Source organism: Dermacentor albipictus, chromosome 6, assembly GCF_038994185.2.
Source record: "Dermacentor albipictus isolate Rhodes 1998 colony chromosome 6, USDA_Dalb.pri_finalv2, whole genome shotgun sequence".
Lineage (NCBI taxonomy): Eukaryota > Metazoa > Arthropoda > Arachnida > Ixodida > Ixodidae > Dermacentor > Dermacentor albipictus.
The window spans coordinates 121,324,424-121,341,435 of NC_091826.1; the positions used below are offsets into that span (position 1 = coordinate 121,324,424).

At 44.9% G+C, this 17,012-nt stretch overlaps 1 protein-coding gene across 4 annotated transcripts in view; it reads left to right on the top strand.

The window, feature by feature from the left end:
- Positions 1–17,012, top strand: part of LOC135913795 (RNA-binding protein 5) — a 67,515-nt gene that overhangs the window by 13,437 nt on the left and 37,066 nt on the right. For all 4 annotated transcript variants that reach the window (XM_065446486.1, XM_065446483.1, XM_065446485.1 and 1 more), the window contains 6 exons: positions 8,422–8,541; positions 8,717–8,777; positions 9,355–9,414; positions 9,833–10,060; positions 14,855–14,894; positions 15,207–15,264. In XM_065446486.1, the coding sequence (XP_065302558.1) occupies positions 8,422–8,541; positions 8,717–8,777; positions 9,355–9,414; positions 9,833–10,060; positions 14,855–14,894; positions 15,207–15,264 (567 nt within the window). The remainder of the gene's footprint in view (positions 1–8,421; positions 8,542–8,716; positions 8,778–9,354; positions 9,415–9,832; positions 10,061–14,854; positions 14,895–15,206; positions 15,265–17,012) is intronic.

The following is a 17,012-nucleotide window of genomic DNA, read 5'->3' on the forward strand; positions in this document are numbered from 1 at the left end:
GGAGTTGGAGCAACCCAAATGCAAATGTGGTACATGCTCAATTGAGGACTGGCACAAAATGTCTTAGAAGGCGACGTCACCTCAGTGAACCAGACCTTCCTGTGCATTATGAGGCGACTAGGCAGGCATTGTACGTAACATGCACAGGAGGCCACGCTGTCAGCTTAAATTTTATGTTACGGTTTTTGCCTCCAGCTCTCTGACTTACTTTATCTTACTTTATTGCTTACTTTATCGGTTTCATAGCTCAGTTATGTTGCCCGATCGCCACAAAGGGGCTCTGTACTTTTCTTCTTTTTTTATGCACCTTCACACGTGACTATATCATAATGTTGCAGTGACGCTGTCTGCCATTAACAGAGTGACCTTTATCGTATTGGGTAGATGAACAATTGGTATCTTCTGTTTGTTGTCCTGCACTGCTGCTTTCAGCTGATCATTGATGTACGCAGCATTTTTGGAAGGTCCTGATTTGTTGTGGACAACAAATTGAAGGCATCAAGTTGTTCGCAGCAAAAAACTCTCAGCCCTTCAGTTAGGCTACATTGCCATGGCATTTGTAATGTCTTTCGTTCTTAACGTATACAGTATAAGAGAGTGTATTAGCACTGAGTCAGTACTGTTTCTGTTGCTGCGAAAGGAACCTGTGCAGCCGTAGTTGCATTATGCTTCAATCCACTAGCCAAATTGAGCCAATTCTTCCCATCATTTTCCCGCTGAAGGAACTGCAGCTATGAAAAATGTATGTAGGCACTTGTGCCCTGGTGCTCCCTGAATAAGATTGTATGAAACTCCATGGTGAAAGGCTGTGTTTTATTTGCCGAATTCCACCAAAGTTGCTTGAAGCTATGTTGAGTAGCGCCCTGATTGGCGCCTACGATGCCACATGCAAGACATCTGCGGCACAGGTCACTAGTTAGAACCAATTTGGAGCCAAAAAAAGTCAAGTGCTTTACATTGCAATGAATTTCTCCTTGATAGCTTAAAACCAACGAAGTGCTAGTATAGCATGCTGTTAGCAGTCCCAAAGGCTGATTCTTGTGCCATTAAACAGTGACAGTCAGTCATTGTTCGTGAATGATGTTAGCTTTCTCTATAAATTGTGCACTTCTAAGCATTCTTGTTAATGAATACAGTAGAAATTTTATTGAAATGTGACTGTAGAAAGCACTGTTCACTTTGAACCCTATATTATTTTAGAAATTGTTGAGAATGTTCACATTGCTAGTGAAACAGCTGTAGTTGACATGCTACTTCAATTGAGGAAGAATTAATTTCAGCCTTTTTAGCATGACTGCAGTTGCGGCTGTTGCTGCTTTAGTTTGCGGCCAGATGGGCTTTATTAGCACGATAAAGCAATCTGCAGTGGGGTAAGAAAAAGGTTTAGGAACTGTGAAATCTCCCAAAGTCATGCGACCATTGAAGGTCCAGCTAGCTTATCATGCTTGCTTTCCATTCAGGCTTATCGCAAGTTTTTTAAAACTAAGTGCTACAGCAGACTTCCGTTAATTGAACTCTGGTTAATTTGATCCTGACCAAAGGTTCCAGCCTGTTCCCATGCATTTCTTTGGGCCCAAACTTTCGTTATTTCAATCCTAAAATTGACTTTAGCCCTATAATTAGAACTTCACAGTCAGCATGCACGCACCTGACCCCTATGGTGATCCCAGTAATGACCCTTTTAGTGGCAGCATGCATTGGTGGAGCCTAAGAACAGTGAATGCACGTCAAAATCTCCTGCCAAAAACGCCTGTTACTTGCCTGCTCTAGGAAGACTTTCAAGCAGTAGCGGTAGCTCACAATGCCTAATTACAGTGTTTGCTCAAACTTAATACATGCAGTTTTCCCCCCCGTGAAAATTGGGTTGAAAATTGCCCGCATGGTGCATTCGGATGCGAAACAAAAACCGAGTTCATGGTGTTTGTATGCTTTACCCCATAACACGGCACACGGCCGTATTGCGGCAAAGCCCACTTAAAAAAAAAATGTGCAGCCAAGCTGACTTTAAAAAGCTGGCTGCCAATCTGCAACACTCAAGAGACCCTTTCCCATCTTCCCTGCCAAACAGATTGGGTGCGCGTTAGATTTCTACTTTGTTTAGGAGCTTTCATTTCATTCCTACATTAGTTTTCTAGTTTGGACCTACATAAAGTGGGCACACGTTTGATCCGAGGTTGTGTTGGAATTGGGCAAATACTGCCAAAAACATCAGCCGTCGTCTATTGTTTTTTCTGCATCTCGTTTAATTAGGCCTGCCAGATAATCCGATCAATTAAATTGGTCCCGTCAGGGTTGAATTAATGGAAGTTGGCTGTACCTGAAATGATCAGGCTTAGTTTGGCTACATGCGAGTGCATGACAATTGCCCTTGCATTCATATGCAGGCGATCTGAGTTTAGCAAATGCAGAAGCTGAGGTTAATGCCCGAGTGCACTTTTCTTTAAGCGGCTAGAGTTTCTACAAGTTGCAGGTTTGCTGCACGAGACTGACAAAAGAAAGATAGTGGTAGGCTTGCTCACTGGGCAGCATTTCTGGCACAGCCGAACGGCCCCCGAACGATGCACCGAGGCCTGGTCAAGTTTCTCACAAGTCCTGACACAACAATGCCGAATCCAGGGTGTTGAAACTAGGAAAGATTATTGTGCAGTGTCCCATGTCAAAAATATGGCCAGTACCTCACCTGCTTGTCTGTGCCCCTGCTGTTTACTCGTCGTACGACGGCCTCGAAGCTTTCAATCCCTTTTCCCGTACAGGGCCAAGCTTAATCAGGCAGAAAAGGGAAGGGGAGGAGCCTTGGCATGCTTGAGAGATCCTTGACAGGCCTTTGAATGCATCAATTTGGAGCCTTGCCCGTCACATGCAGTGTCTCTAGTTGAACTAGCACATGATGCAGCACTTTGGCCGGAGCCTTCCTTGCCGCCTTGCTATCGACTGTTGACACAACAACATACCCATTGTGGTTCTGCTCTAGGTAGAAGACCTTGCATTTTTTTTTTAGCTTGTGCTGCACACTCTGAAACCACAGTTGAAGCATGTTAGAGCTATACACACGACAGAAGGCGTCTTGTCTTCATTATCTTCTTCTGCACAGCAACTTGAGAAACAGTAGGAGAAGCATTGTGAAGCCCCATCCACACTGGCTGAAAAATGCGTGCAGCACTCCGCCAGTGTTGAAACGCAGATGTGTCAGAGCAGCCACACCAACTGGCAGCGAGCCGCTGTGGCAGCCACGTGATAGCATGAAGATGTCGCCTCCTCTCTTTTTATTGTGTAGGTGCGAGATGTCGCATGCTTTTTCCATCATCCGCTCACAGATTTGCACTGTGTTTACGTTTTTCGCTCTTGACGTGACTCATGTCGTGACTCATGTCATGAAGATGACGTATCCACTGATCGTAATCGTGCGGGTGTGCACCCTTCCGATGTGGCGTCGCCGCATTCAGAAGATGAGGAGACTGACGTACTGGGTGTCACCTGTGCACCTTGTATTCCGTGTCCATCTTGTCGTACAGAATCGGATGATGCGCACTATCTAAAAAGAAGGTAAACCTTTCCATCGGGACGTTTCAGCTTAGACTCATTTATTGCAAAAAAACAGTCGCAAACCACAACAAACAAAACAAGCGCACACGAGACCAAACCAAGCAAACCAAAACGAGCACAAGCGAGAGCTGACCTGAGCATACAGTGGTACGAAACGAGCGGTCCGGCTGATACCAGATGCGAGTATGAATCGAACGGTCAGGCAGGTCCGCATGACACCAGTTTCCTGCATGGATGTCACTGCAGGTGCCACTTTCGTTGGTGGGCTGCGAATACACGGTCCAGGACCAATCCTTCCCTCGGTACAATAAGGATTCCACCGCATGGCATGTGCGTGTTTCAGCTAGTGTGGCTGGGGCTTAACGTATGCAGGTTGCAGTGTAGATGTGAAGGCTGTTTCACCTGCTGTGGTTTTTCACCCAGGCACATTGAGATTTCTATTGCAGTGTTACTGCTGAAGCAGTGATGTTGCATGTGTCACCTCTTTTGCTTATGCAAGGGACCCAACAACACTTTTTAAACCTGTTAAATAAGCTTACCTAATTCCTACCTAGGCAATGTTCTCTAGAACTTTTGATTTTGTAATTGCAGCTTGGAGCCTCTTCTTTCACTTATTTAAGCTTTCTAATTGCTTATAAAGATGTTACATCTTGGATGTGCTAATTATTTTGGCATCACAATTGGTTAGCTTTAAAAGATCTGTTGGGACTTCTATGGAAGCCACGCTGATTTTCGCTGCTATGATGACTCCTAGCTCCGCATCGGCACAGTGGCAAAAAAGGAATGTAGGAAAGGAAAGGATGACTGTGAAGCTGTGACTTGGGCAGCATTTTATTGCTGATAACTTCTCTCATAACGAGGCACATTCAGAAATGTCGAAAAATATTCACTAGGTCGTGCCCTTAGTTACCATGCGCTACATGTCTTTCATAAGAGTTCTTTTCCTTGCAGAATGTGAAACAGCCTTCAGGGTAATTCTTGGGGAGATTAGTTTCCTCAGCACGAAAACCCGTTCTAGGAGGCAGGAGAAGATGCCAGGTATTTCAACAAAAATGACCACGTAATGCGGTAAATGTCTTTTCTGGCAACACAGCGGTAGAGGCAGCTTGCATAGCAAATTGGGGGGATAATTGACTGACTAGTTACCTTCCATTAATTAATTAATGTTGATTAATTATTTCATAGGTATTGTTGTTATAGGAGTGAGGACAAGCATTTCTTGAGGCATGACCACTCAGTAGAAATCTTGATATTAACTCTAGTTTCACAACATTATGCCTGCTTGATACATGATTAACAGCGCCGATGCCAAAAATAATTGGGTAATGTTGATGTACAAGTTTTGGAACAAATAATTCAGGTGCAGAATGTGCCTTGTAAAACAAATAAGCTGTGTCGTTATATCATTAATCAGGTAATCAGCGGTCATCAGGAATATCCTGGTATCAGCTGCCTTAAATTAATGTTTTAGTGTGTGCACATACATATTGCAGGTTGCAGAAGACCACATAGCAGAGATGTCGACAGCAGCAGCAGTGCCGCCGGTGACATTTTGTGGTAGTTTCTTGAACCACAAAGCCCTGGAACTATACTTGTGTGTCATGTGGTTATTTAGCTGTTGCCAATGTCTTTATACACCAGCAGCTAGGGATCCTCGTGACAGCTAGATTGCACATAGCCTGCCATTGCAGTTAGGTCTGAACTCGTTACAAGAAGGCGCCACTGCTGCTGCTGTTGTGATCTACGTTTCTGATAATGTGGCGATTCATAAGTAGCTGTAAGTAAGTGAACAAGGTAAAACTCTCTGACGATTTATTGCCAGAAAACAAAAAGACATTACAGCCGCCGAACTGTCTTAAAGTAAGTTTAGGCATCTTTGTTGAAGTACCTGGTTTAATTCATGTGGTCTTGAATAGCTGTAGCTGTTTGGGTGTCACTAGTTGGTGTGTCATGCTCAAGCTGTTGGTTGCGTTGTGCAAAGAGAGGCCTAGATTTGCTTGAACACTGGCCACACAATTAGTACACTTATGAGCTCCTCAATCTCTGCTGCTCTTCGAGCACTTGAGCTCGTCAGTGCCTCGTAAAATAACCTAATGCTTGCTCAACAGTGTAAAGCTATTCTGGCACACATCCTGCTTAATGAGAATCCCTGGCTGAAAGTTGTGCAAACTTACACTAGGAACGCTACAGACTTGTTAGTTAAGACTCGCGTTACTGCATTCACTGTGATGAGACTGTGAATGTCAGCATCAGATAATGCTTGTGGCATCACTGCTTCAGATGATGTTGGGTTTGTCGAACACCCCAGTCATCATTGCCAAAGCAAGTACGTGCAGTGAATCGGCATGCTTAAATAGCAGATGAATGGGTACCCTTGCTACTGAGCAAATAAAATAGTTGGGCACAGTGTTATATAGCACATATCTGCGATAGTTCTCGCCCTTTTTTTCTTGCAATACTCTTGTACTCGCAGAAGCAACCTTATGACGTCAAGTTAGCTATTAGGTTGTGCGAACACAGGTCTTAGGGTAAGGTGAGGGTGGCGCATTGAAGGACATTGCTAAGGCCAATGCTTACACTTCTCATCAACAAAGGATGTGGCCAGAATAGTTTACTACTGCTTTCTTACTGTTGCTTGCATAATTAGGGTCATTGAAGTAGTGCAGTACCACTCAAACTTCAGTGTTAGTCAAGCTTCACTATTAATCATCAAAACACACTTGATAGATGGGACATGAAAACAAGGCTGCAATCTGTTCATTGTAGTCTCGCTGGCAGGCATGGGTTGTGCGTGCTCCCGTTTTCGTTGGGCAACCTGCAGTGGTACTGTAGTGAGGTAGTGAGGTGCACCAACGATGGTGCACTTCTTGCGACAGTGTTACGGGGAGGCAAGACATACAGCACACGGATACGACGAGAACGAGAAGGACAATACTAACGCAGTCATTCTAGTTCTTCTCGTGTGGGTGTTTTGTGTACCTGCTTGTCCTTACTATGAATTCCTAGCAACTTACTTGGCTTTGTGCCATCCTATACAAGTTGCTCTAGAGTCCGTGATCAGAGAAGCCGCATTTGAATTGCTATGCAGTGGCACCTACATGGAATGCATTTCAGATATAATTTCAGCATGACGTATGGCATTGCCGTGTCTGTCATTGTGTATGCTGTAGAGAGTCGTAGTTTTTATCCTTGCCAAAGTATGTGTCACATGGTTAATTAAAGCAGGAAGTCTTGCGATGTACACTTCGACCACATTATAGTGTCCTTAACGCATGGTGCGAAATGGGCAGGGCGACGGCACTCTGAAAGTATGTTGGAAATGCATTTCTTGTATTGCTGTTTGCGAGGTTACCAAGGTGGCTTATATGGCGGCTGCCTTGCTGAAGCACATGAGGTGTCACTTCCTTGCAATGATGAAGCCGCCTTATTATGGTGTTTGCTCCTAGAGTTGGATTAAATTGCTGTTTATTGAGCAACGTCTCGGAGCCAATTTGGAAGGCATGCCTTCAAGTGATCCTAAGTGTGTTGTCAACACCAGCTCTCACTAGACAGTCACGAGAAGCCAAATTGCCGTGTGCTGCTTGTCTTGCGAAGATGCAGTGACCAGCATCAGGCATTAAAGACGTGGCACTGAGGGCAAAGAACTGACAGAGACCAGGTGATCACAAATGCATACCTGCCAAGTCTCCTGAATGTTTTGTAAAGTTTAGGCATCGGGGCTCCTTTTACTATTTTACAAATGTTGCGTCAAGGCTTAAAAGAAAATCCAATTGCAGAAATGTTAAAGGTGCTCAAGGAACAGGCAGTGCAAGGTTGCAAAAAAAAAAGAATGCTCAACAAAAGAAATCGTGATGGTACCTGCGCCGCCCTCTTGTGGTAGCACGAGATGCCATAAGGTATAAGGATACTTACCTTGAAGAAGATTATTTAGGCAAAATTGTGACAGCAATGTCTCCAAAACAGTCACTGAGATCTCAAAACTATGTGTTGTCTGTAAGTTTGCTGTTGTAAGCTTGCTGTCACTGGTGTCTGCATCTAGAGATAAATCCTCGTTAAGCAAGTGCATATTCATCCTGCACAAGTTGTGTTTGCAGGGAAAACTTAAAGAAATGCATGCTATTCGTCCCCTTCATCCTGTCTGCCTGAATTTTACAAATTTTTAAAGTTCGCAGTTTGGCAGGTAAGCTAATGAAATTGCTAGTGGTCCTCACTGGAAAAGAGGCAGTTGAAATTGTTTTGCCTTTTAAGAGTGTGAAGTCTGAGAAGCAGTCACTCTTGTCCTCGCCACTGTTTCCGTGGTGCCAAAACCTGCTTTCCCGAGTGTAACAATTCCGTGAAGGAATGCCAGAAGCAGATTCGTTTGAGTCTGTTAATTGAGCAGGCTTGTTGAAATACAATGGGCTGAAATAAATGTCGAGATCTAAAAGAGGCTTACTCAATTGCAACCTTATCAAGGAAGAGGCTCACCTCATTGTGACAGACAAAGCAAGGCAGCCTGTGTAAGGCCATCTCGCATAGTTTTCTATACATCGTGAAAACAGGAGCATGCTCCGATTTCAAGCTACAGGGGGGCTAGGAAGGCAATGATGGCAACATGTGCTAGTGTTATGGATGGCTTTTGCTGCTTGTTATTGCATGTTGGGAAAGAAAAATTCTGGGGAGGGGGGAAGCACAAAAAAAAAAAACCTCCGTGCTGGACTGAGCCAAGACGATTGAGGCGCCACCTCTCCTACAAGGGGTCCCCCCCATGACCGGGTGTTCGGTCCACCGCGGCGGCGGCAGCCACTGTTGGGAGCGAAAATGGACGGACAAGCGTGTGTCCCACGACGGCCCCTGTGCTGACCTCTGGCGGTGTGCCTGTCTGCTCTTCCGTTGCAGGGTGTCATTCAGCTGGGTGATATGCGCTGCACACTTCACTACAGCATTCCTAAGGACGGGTTTGGCGGCGGCATGGAACGGGGCGGAATGATGGCCCGCACTGACTGGAACTGCAGCAAGGTCTGGACTGTTTGACGGTGGCTAATAAATTTGGGTATTTCCGAAACTCGGATGACAATTGTTTAATGCAAACACCTCTACAGAGCTCGAGGTGACAGTGCCTTTCCCAAGTCACATTGTAATCTTCTCCAGCAGCACCGCACTACGATGTGTAATGCTTCGCCTTGTTTTTCAGTGTGGGGTCAACAACTTCAGACGCCGGGACAGTTGTTTCAAGTGCAGTGCCACCAGGGAAGGTGAGTGCGTGCAAGCCGGCTTGTTGGTTTGGCGAGGGGTGAATGAACAAATGAATGAAGCTCCATTTCAAGTTGAAAATTTCAATACTCCAGTCCAACCCGCACATCGCTACAGCTATATGAACTGTGGTAGCTTCGTGCCCACTTTGCAGGTTTGATAAGCTATAGTAGCAAGTTTGATAGGGGATAGTGTATTCTAGATGCTATAGTTAGCTTGCCACGGCTTGCCTATGAGAACTGGGTGGGCATTAGAATTGAGTATGTGTGGTATATGAGACACAGTAGTGTTTAGGTTGAAACTGTGAAAACATGAGCAGCTTGACAGGTGAAAAAAATGCAGTGATGAGGCAACATATCGGTGTGGTTCTACTTCGTATGGTGATGTACAGTAGGAACTTACTGGTATGCTCTGCAAAAATTCGTAATCCAAATTGTGTCATAGGCATGAAGTATTTGCACTGTTCTCCATAATTAATGCTTAAACTTGTACACATCGGCAATGAATCCGTGACATTATACTTGCATTATTACTGATTTCATTTGCCTCAAATGATGTTCTCCTTGCTCCATTTTGCAGAGGCAGAAGCTTCGGGCACGGGCGATGGCTACGACGAGATTAGCTCTGTGCCAACGAACAGTAAGTAGAAATTGACAGCATTGGGCCTCGACAAGCTTTGCTAGAGCAGATGTGTGTCCGGCGTCTCCTGCAGTTTCTGAAGGTGCACAGTTTGCTTATCATATAGTTCTTCAAGAATTCTTCAGTAAAAATTTTTACAGGTTTTGTTTTGTAGGCTGGCACTTTGGAAACCTTCCAGTTTGCTGGGAGATTCTTGCTGTTTCTTGCGAGTGCTCCTTGGCTGGTGTGAAAGCTTATATTTCAGAATGCCACAAACATGCAATTTTTTCTTTATCTTGCCAGCAGAAGCACAACTTTCATTTCTACCCGATTGGCTTTCATTATTTGTATTACAATACATTGCCCAAGCTTTTTAGAAGCACCGATTGCTGCTTGCGAAGGAATTGGAGTGCGCACAATGTGCTCTTGTCCCTTACAGCATTACTGTTGCGCAACTTGGACGTACTGACGACAGAGGAGCGTGTCCTGGCCGTGCTGGGCCAGACGACCAACGTACCCATCAAGAGCCTCAAAGTTGCACGTGACACCGTCACGGGTGTGTCACGTGGCTTCTGCTACGTCGAGCTGCACACGGTTGCAGAGGCTGCCCAGCTGGACGACCTCTTGCTCAACATGGGGGGCCAATTCTACATTGACGGTCGGCAGGGTGAGTGACCTTTCACGTACAGCAGAAGGCAGCGTGGTCAGTCTGTAAGCCAGTTACGCTCTTGAGGCTGTGGGTGTGTTCCAGTTCTGGCCAGCATTGGAGGCAGTCTACGCTGATAGCTAAGAGGCAGCTTCAAGCCCAAGTAATGGAATGCATCTGGAACCATCTGGTGATTTCTCCACGTGACGCCACTTTACAGCAACAAGAAAATGCTACGAAAAGCACATATAAGAACTGTATTTTAACACTTTGCATGGATGAACCTAGGAAAAACGCAACATGGCTTGGGGTGTAAGAAAATATTTACTACGTTTTCCTTTGAGCAGACAACCTTCCCGCCAAGTTTCCTAGTTTTTGCTCAGCCGCCATCTTGTTTGGACCGCAAAGTAGCCCACATCGTTTTTCACTTCGGTGCCGTCTTCATAAAAGACAGGGATAATTGGAGATCGCAGGGAGATGCCTTCGTCCTGCAGTGGGCATAAAAATAGGCTGATGATTATGATGCTGTCTTCGTGAAGAAATCTCGTATCTGGCATCCTCAGAATTGAAGCAACACTTAAGATGGCTGCTGTCCTATGCTGTCTACAGTCGGGCCCACATATAATGGCTTTATATAAAAGTACAAGCCTTATGACCCACTACAAATGGGCCCAACTGGGCTAGTGCAAAGTAGGGGGTATAACCGCGGGTGAACGCTTGGTCAGCGTCACAACGCGTTAAGCCGTCGTTTGCCGGCACTTTATTAAAGTTATCCCTATCCTATACAATGGTGTTAGCCCACGCTAATGGCTAATAAACGAGACCCGTACGACTGCCAAAATACCCATTGTTTCAATGGCATACACTTGCATGTATCACAAATATTTTTTAGCCCTGGTGATCGGTTACAGTGAATGGACGGCATAAACTCTGCACCGCGATGCGAGATGACGACAACCTCCAACCGCTTCGTCGTCTTGCAGGCGAACTATCCGTTTCGTGCCCCGCTGCCCTCTCCCCGCCGTCCCGCACAGCCCATGAGGTCGCCTTCCTACCCATCCTCACAACTCCGCTCGCACTCTATGGTGCCGGCTGAAGTTCAGAAGTTTCGTTTCCTGGCCTTTAGGCCGTTACCCTGACGCAGGCTTCTTCACACTAGTCTCCTCGCTTTCGCGCGTCGTTCTAGTCAGGCCCGAGTTGTATTCAGGATGGCAGATGGGAATGCTGTACCTGCAGCGGTCATGAAATGAATAGCGCTGGACATGGCAATGAAACGAGCAATTTTGACGGAACTGTCTCGAGGTGCTAAAGACTGTGAGTTGGTGTAGAAGTACGTGTCTAAATAAACTATCTTGATGATTGCAAAGAGCAAGGAAAATATCATCTCGACAATTCTATAGAGCAAGGAAAAAATTGCCGGCTCTTACACCGACTCGACGAACAGAAAGCGCCTGCAGAAGGCCACCTATGCAGACATAGAGGACGCACTGCTCGAGTGGTTCGTCGAAGCATGGGCTCGCAACATGCCGATAAGTGTACCAATGATGCTGGGCAAAGCCAGAAACTTTGCGTTCCTGCTAGATTTTCGTGACTTATGCTCAGGCAATGGCTGGCTACACCGATTCAGAGTGTGGCATGGGATTGTTTTTAAATTGATTGTCATCGAGGTTTTAGTGGCCAAGATGGTTCTGATTGGTTTGTAAGAAACTGAGTCGTTATTGCAAGCTACATGGAGTAGCACGTGTATAAAACAGACGAAACTGCGTTATTTTATCAGATGCTGCTGGACAAAGCGCACGCCATGGAAGGTGACTGATGCGCTGACGGCAAGCACAGTAAAGTGCGCGATACAGCACTTCTGCGCGCTAATCTAAACGGCGGCAACCGGCGCGTGCTGCTTGTGCTCGACAACTGCTCAGCGCAGCACGTGTGAACTTCTCTGACGGCAGTTACTCTACTCTTCCTGCTGCCCAATACCACTTTGAAAGTGCAGCCACTTGATTTGGGCTTAGTACGCACATTTGAGGCATCGTATAGGCGCCGCATTGTGGAGCGTTTGCTCATCGCTGTTGACTGCCCGGTTGCCAACTTGTCGCTTAAGAGTTTCATTGCACAAATTCAGCCGTTCAGATGGTGAAGACAGCTTGGGTAGAGGTGACGGCCGCTTGTTTGTGGAACTGTTTCCGCAAGGCTGGCTTCGTCGATGCAGTGCCTCATGCCAATCTGATGCGTCAGAAGATGATCAGTCCGGCGGCAATTTATGGCAGCGTGTCGTTGACTTCGACATGGGGGGCCACAGCATTGGCTGGGATGACTATTTCTGTTGATGAAGGCGCTGATATTGCGGAACCGTGCATGGACAAGGGCGGAGAGTGGCGCTGAGGCATCGGATGACAGTCAAACTTCGGAGCCAGCACCCATAACCGCACCTGTAGCAATGGGCTCCATAGAGAGCCTCGGGCAATTTGTCCATGCCAAGGGCCTAGGCGAAGAGCGCACTTCTGCTTTAAATAAACTGGAGACCGCGATCATTGGATCTGCACTGCGGAAACAGACGAGCATCACGACCTTCTTTGCAAAAAAATAAATCTTGTGTTTTGACTAGCCACTATATTAAGGCTGTGGTCCACTTACTACGAACTTTGGGATATAACGAACAGATGTCGCCTGATGCTCAGGTTCTTTATAAGTGGGCTCGACTGTATTTAGCCATTTATAGTGATTATTGGTATGCAGCCTGCGTTAATAAAATGTGTTTGGAGTAGGGTCGTGCGAAGACTAATTTTGAGACCAAATCGAATGGTGGCAGAAGCAAGTGAAATTTAATATAGAATATGTTCAAATTGTTTTTGAATAATGAGCACTCGTTTTCTCAATTACTTTAACATGATGCTTACGTCCCAATATTCATAAAGTTAGCAATTTTTTTCATTACCTTGCATGTTTTGGAGAATTGCTTTTAAAAGCACAGCTGGACCATTATGAGAAAGTAGAAAGTAAGCACTTTGTTTGCATATACATGGAGAGAGTGAACGATCTCTGTGAATCTGGTGAAGTCTTGCTCCCTGAGCAACTTAGCCTGCTTAGCTATGCAAGCTCTTATATTTTACGCCTGCACTGCAGGGATGACATTTATCGTGCTTTTGCTTCAATTAATGTTTCATTGTGTACAGTTGACGTCTTGAAATATTCAAAAACTATTATATTTATATTATGAATAGTGATTATTCTATTCGAAAACTGAATCGAATGGGACACTTTTTGTTATTCGACGGAGTATTGCGCACCTCTAGTTCAAGTTTATAGGCATTTCTGGAAGAGAAAAAAAAAAAGGCCCGACTACACTGGAATTTCTTGCTGTGCTTAATCATGTAGTCAGATCAATTAATAAATTTTTATAATATGCTGTCTAATAAAGTGTTACTGCTTAACAATAAATGTTGTGCTTATTGGCTACATACTGGTTGCAAAAAACCTAATAAAAAAAACTCATTTGTCCCTGCACTCTATACACATGGTGTGGACTACTGTATTTTGATAACAAAAATGTTAAGAACTCGGCAAGAGCAACTTGAAATGGCACATTGTAGAAGTGATCGTGCATTTGGACAGTTGTTTTGCTTGGCTTGCCTGTAGCTGGCAACCTAACATCCTGATCTCTTAATTAATAACAATGCAAAGTGTGTTTGTAATTTGGCATTGTTCTTGTGCCATGCGTCAGCAACGTAAGCCACTGCTGGGCCGTCAAAATTGGCAGGCCACTTTTTGCTGGCCCACCCCTGCATTTCTTTTGCATAGATCCAATCGCCGTTTTTTTCCCTGCCAGTATAAGTGGGTACTCTTAAATCTAACTCAGGATATAACAAATGTATTACTGTGCAAGATGATTCCATTGTAGCTAGCTCCATGTCTCACCTAACCTAACCTGTTAATGTTTTGTGCCAGACTTTCAACAATTGTTATTCAAAAATAGTTATGGAAGACTACTAGTCATCTCTTATTTTTTCCTTTGTCTCATTTAGGCTATTGTGGATACTATTCTAGCTTGCATGCAAGATTTATCTGATCTGTTTTGTTTTACTCAATGCCTGCCATGGCTATCATCACCATGTTTACCCTAATCAAACGCGAACCTTCTTTCTATTGAAGTGCATTTGACATTGGCAACATTTTGCAGTGCAACGAAAAGACGAAAGAAAGACAGAAACGATAGGACAAGACGCATAATTGCTGTATGTTACAGTCGTATACGAAACCAAAATCACGTTTTTGGCATTGACGGCCTATTATCAGAGCCATCGGATGCAGCTCGTCACGATCACAAGATAACGAGAGAACAAATTTTCGTGAAGGTTGCTGTGGGTTCGCTTTGTGCTTGACGGGGATCTGTGTACTTGGTATCTGTGGCCAGTGAAGCACAAATGGTGAGAACGACACACTGCTGTCACTGCGAAAGCTAATTTGAAAGAGAATAGTTATTTTGCATGCTGAAGCTAGTGGCAACAGGCATTGAGGATGACATGCTGCAGTCAATCAACAGCAGCAACAAGGAACTGTCTGACAGTGATGACAACAGGCATTGCACTCCCTTCTATGTAGGTAAATTCCGCACGTCTAGTCTGAAATCGAACAAGGGGGGCATGCTATGTTTTCCTTTAATAAAGCTGGTGCACAATATATTCGGATGCACTTTCATTTTATTACTTTCAACCTGCGGAAATTGGGTGCACGTTAGAATAGGGTAAATACGGTACCTCCGTGCGAGTACGAGCTAGTTCTCCTTTGGTGATAACCTGTCGCGTGACACTCTTGCAGTCCTCGTTGCCTATGCACGCAAGCCAAGGACCACTTCCAGGTAAGCCCACTTACCTCTTTGTTCTCTTGTTTTCCACCGGGGCTGCACCCCTTGATATAGGGTTGTTCAAATAGTGGGATTCTAGAACTGAATGGAACATAATATTTAAGAGTAATTAACGTTATCTATAGCCTCTGCCTAGATTAACCCTGGGTAACAGGGTCTTATTTTGTGGCTATCTTGTTTCACTCGCAGATTTTCTCTGTGACAGCTCTGTCCTCTTTGAGCTGTTTGTCTCCCCACCCCACCCCCATTTTATGCCATCCTTTTTTTGCTGTTGTTCATAGTTGTGTCCCCTCTTTTCTATTTCAGTGCAGTGACAGCCAATGTCGCAAGCGTTGCATTGGCGGCAGCGCAGTGGACAAATCAGGTTAGTCAAGAACAGAACCAAGCTTGGCACCAAGCATTCTGTATTTCATTACAATGCCAGGGCCGATGTCACGTAAAACTATGTCCATCTGTTTTAATTCCAAATTGGCCACTAGCCCTCTGTGATTGGTCAGAATGGTTCAATGGCACCCGCCCAAGCCTGTATGGGCGGGTGCCACGCCCACATGGGCAGAGCCCGAAACATTTTGACCTATCATGGAATGCTAATGGCCGATTCGCAATTAATACAGATGGACATAGTGTTACGTCATATTGGCCTAGTAATGAGCTGAGGTTTGTTAGGGATTACAGTCAAATCTCATTACTACGAATTTAATATTAATGACCAAGAAGCTATTGTTTTATTGCAAAAATGTTTCAATACTGTGACTTTCAAATATTTCAAGTAACAAGCTACATGTTATTCTTTCTCTGTGTTAGTAGCACCTCAAAATAACAAACTTGTGATCCAAAATATTGCGCAAACGTATGACTTACAAGTCTGTGAAACACCACGTGTGCCAGCTTTATCACTGTTGCTCGCAGAAACACATGAGCGTCGTGCAAAATTTCATGAGCGGCAAGATGGCCGCATTACTGCTAGCAGCACCGGAAGTTTTGGAAGCTTGGGTGGCGCAAGGAACGAACGGAGGGTGGCAGGAATGGTGTTTCACCAGCCTGCATGTTGGCATTCTTGTTAAAATTCTAGCCTGAGTTCCACTATCTTGGTTAGCTTAAAGAAAGTTTCTGGAGACGTCCACTTGCAGGTTTCGCATATTGCCCCCCCCCCCCCCTAGCACAGGGGGGGGAGGGGAGATCACAACCACTTCATTGTTTTCACTCACGACAGTCTTGAAAAATCTGAAAAAAAAAATGCCTTCGAAACGCTGGTTTGCAGCACCACCTAAACATGAGATCAATCAGCAAGGCCCTCAGTAATGTTCGGTAACAATCGACATGCAGTCCCACAGCAGGTACTGGTCGCAGATATGCAAATACATAATGATACCCAAGTTTGCACTGTGTGCTTTGCTGACAGCCACAGCACTTCAGCAAGCTTATGCGTGGTGGGCGTGACGACTTCGGTGACATTATCTGCACTCTGAAGAAACGCACCGCAGTATGGTTCTTTTATGACATTCGGCACATGCTCAAAAATCAGTGCATCGTTACTGCCACATTGCAGCATAGTGTTTCATCCTACCGCAAATGAAACGTGGTCGTAGCTGTGGCAGCTAATATTGCTAGCAACCAAATCACTGTCATTACCATGTCTGTAGAGCTAAATCTTGGTTTGGGCTAGTTTGGGAAACATAATTTAGAGAAATATATGGCGCAAACTAGACGAGGACAATAAACACAATGACAGGACAGGCGCCATGTACGAGCAGTGTGTTAACCTCGCTTCTTTATTTACTGTTTAATCCATTCATAATAAACTCGATAGTTCTGCGAAAAGCGGCTGTTGTATCAATAGTTCGTTAAATGTGAACTTGCCCTTCAAAACGCTAAAAAATTAACGACTTTGAAGCTGGTGTCAGCAGTTACGATCCAACACCACTTTGGTCTGAAAATATGTCCGAATCACATTTTCGGTATCTTCATTTTTGTTCCTGGCACTTTCCCGAATCTAGCTGCAAGTTTTTGTTAAAAATGTCTGTACTGCCTTACCCTGAAGCACACTCGAGACGTCATGCCTTGAAAGCCCTCTAGCATGATTGAAAGTGAGTGACTTTCCTCGTGGCTTCT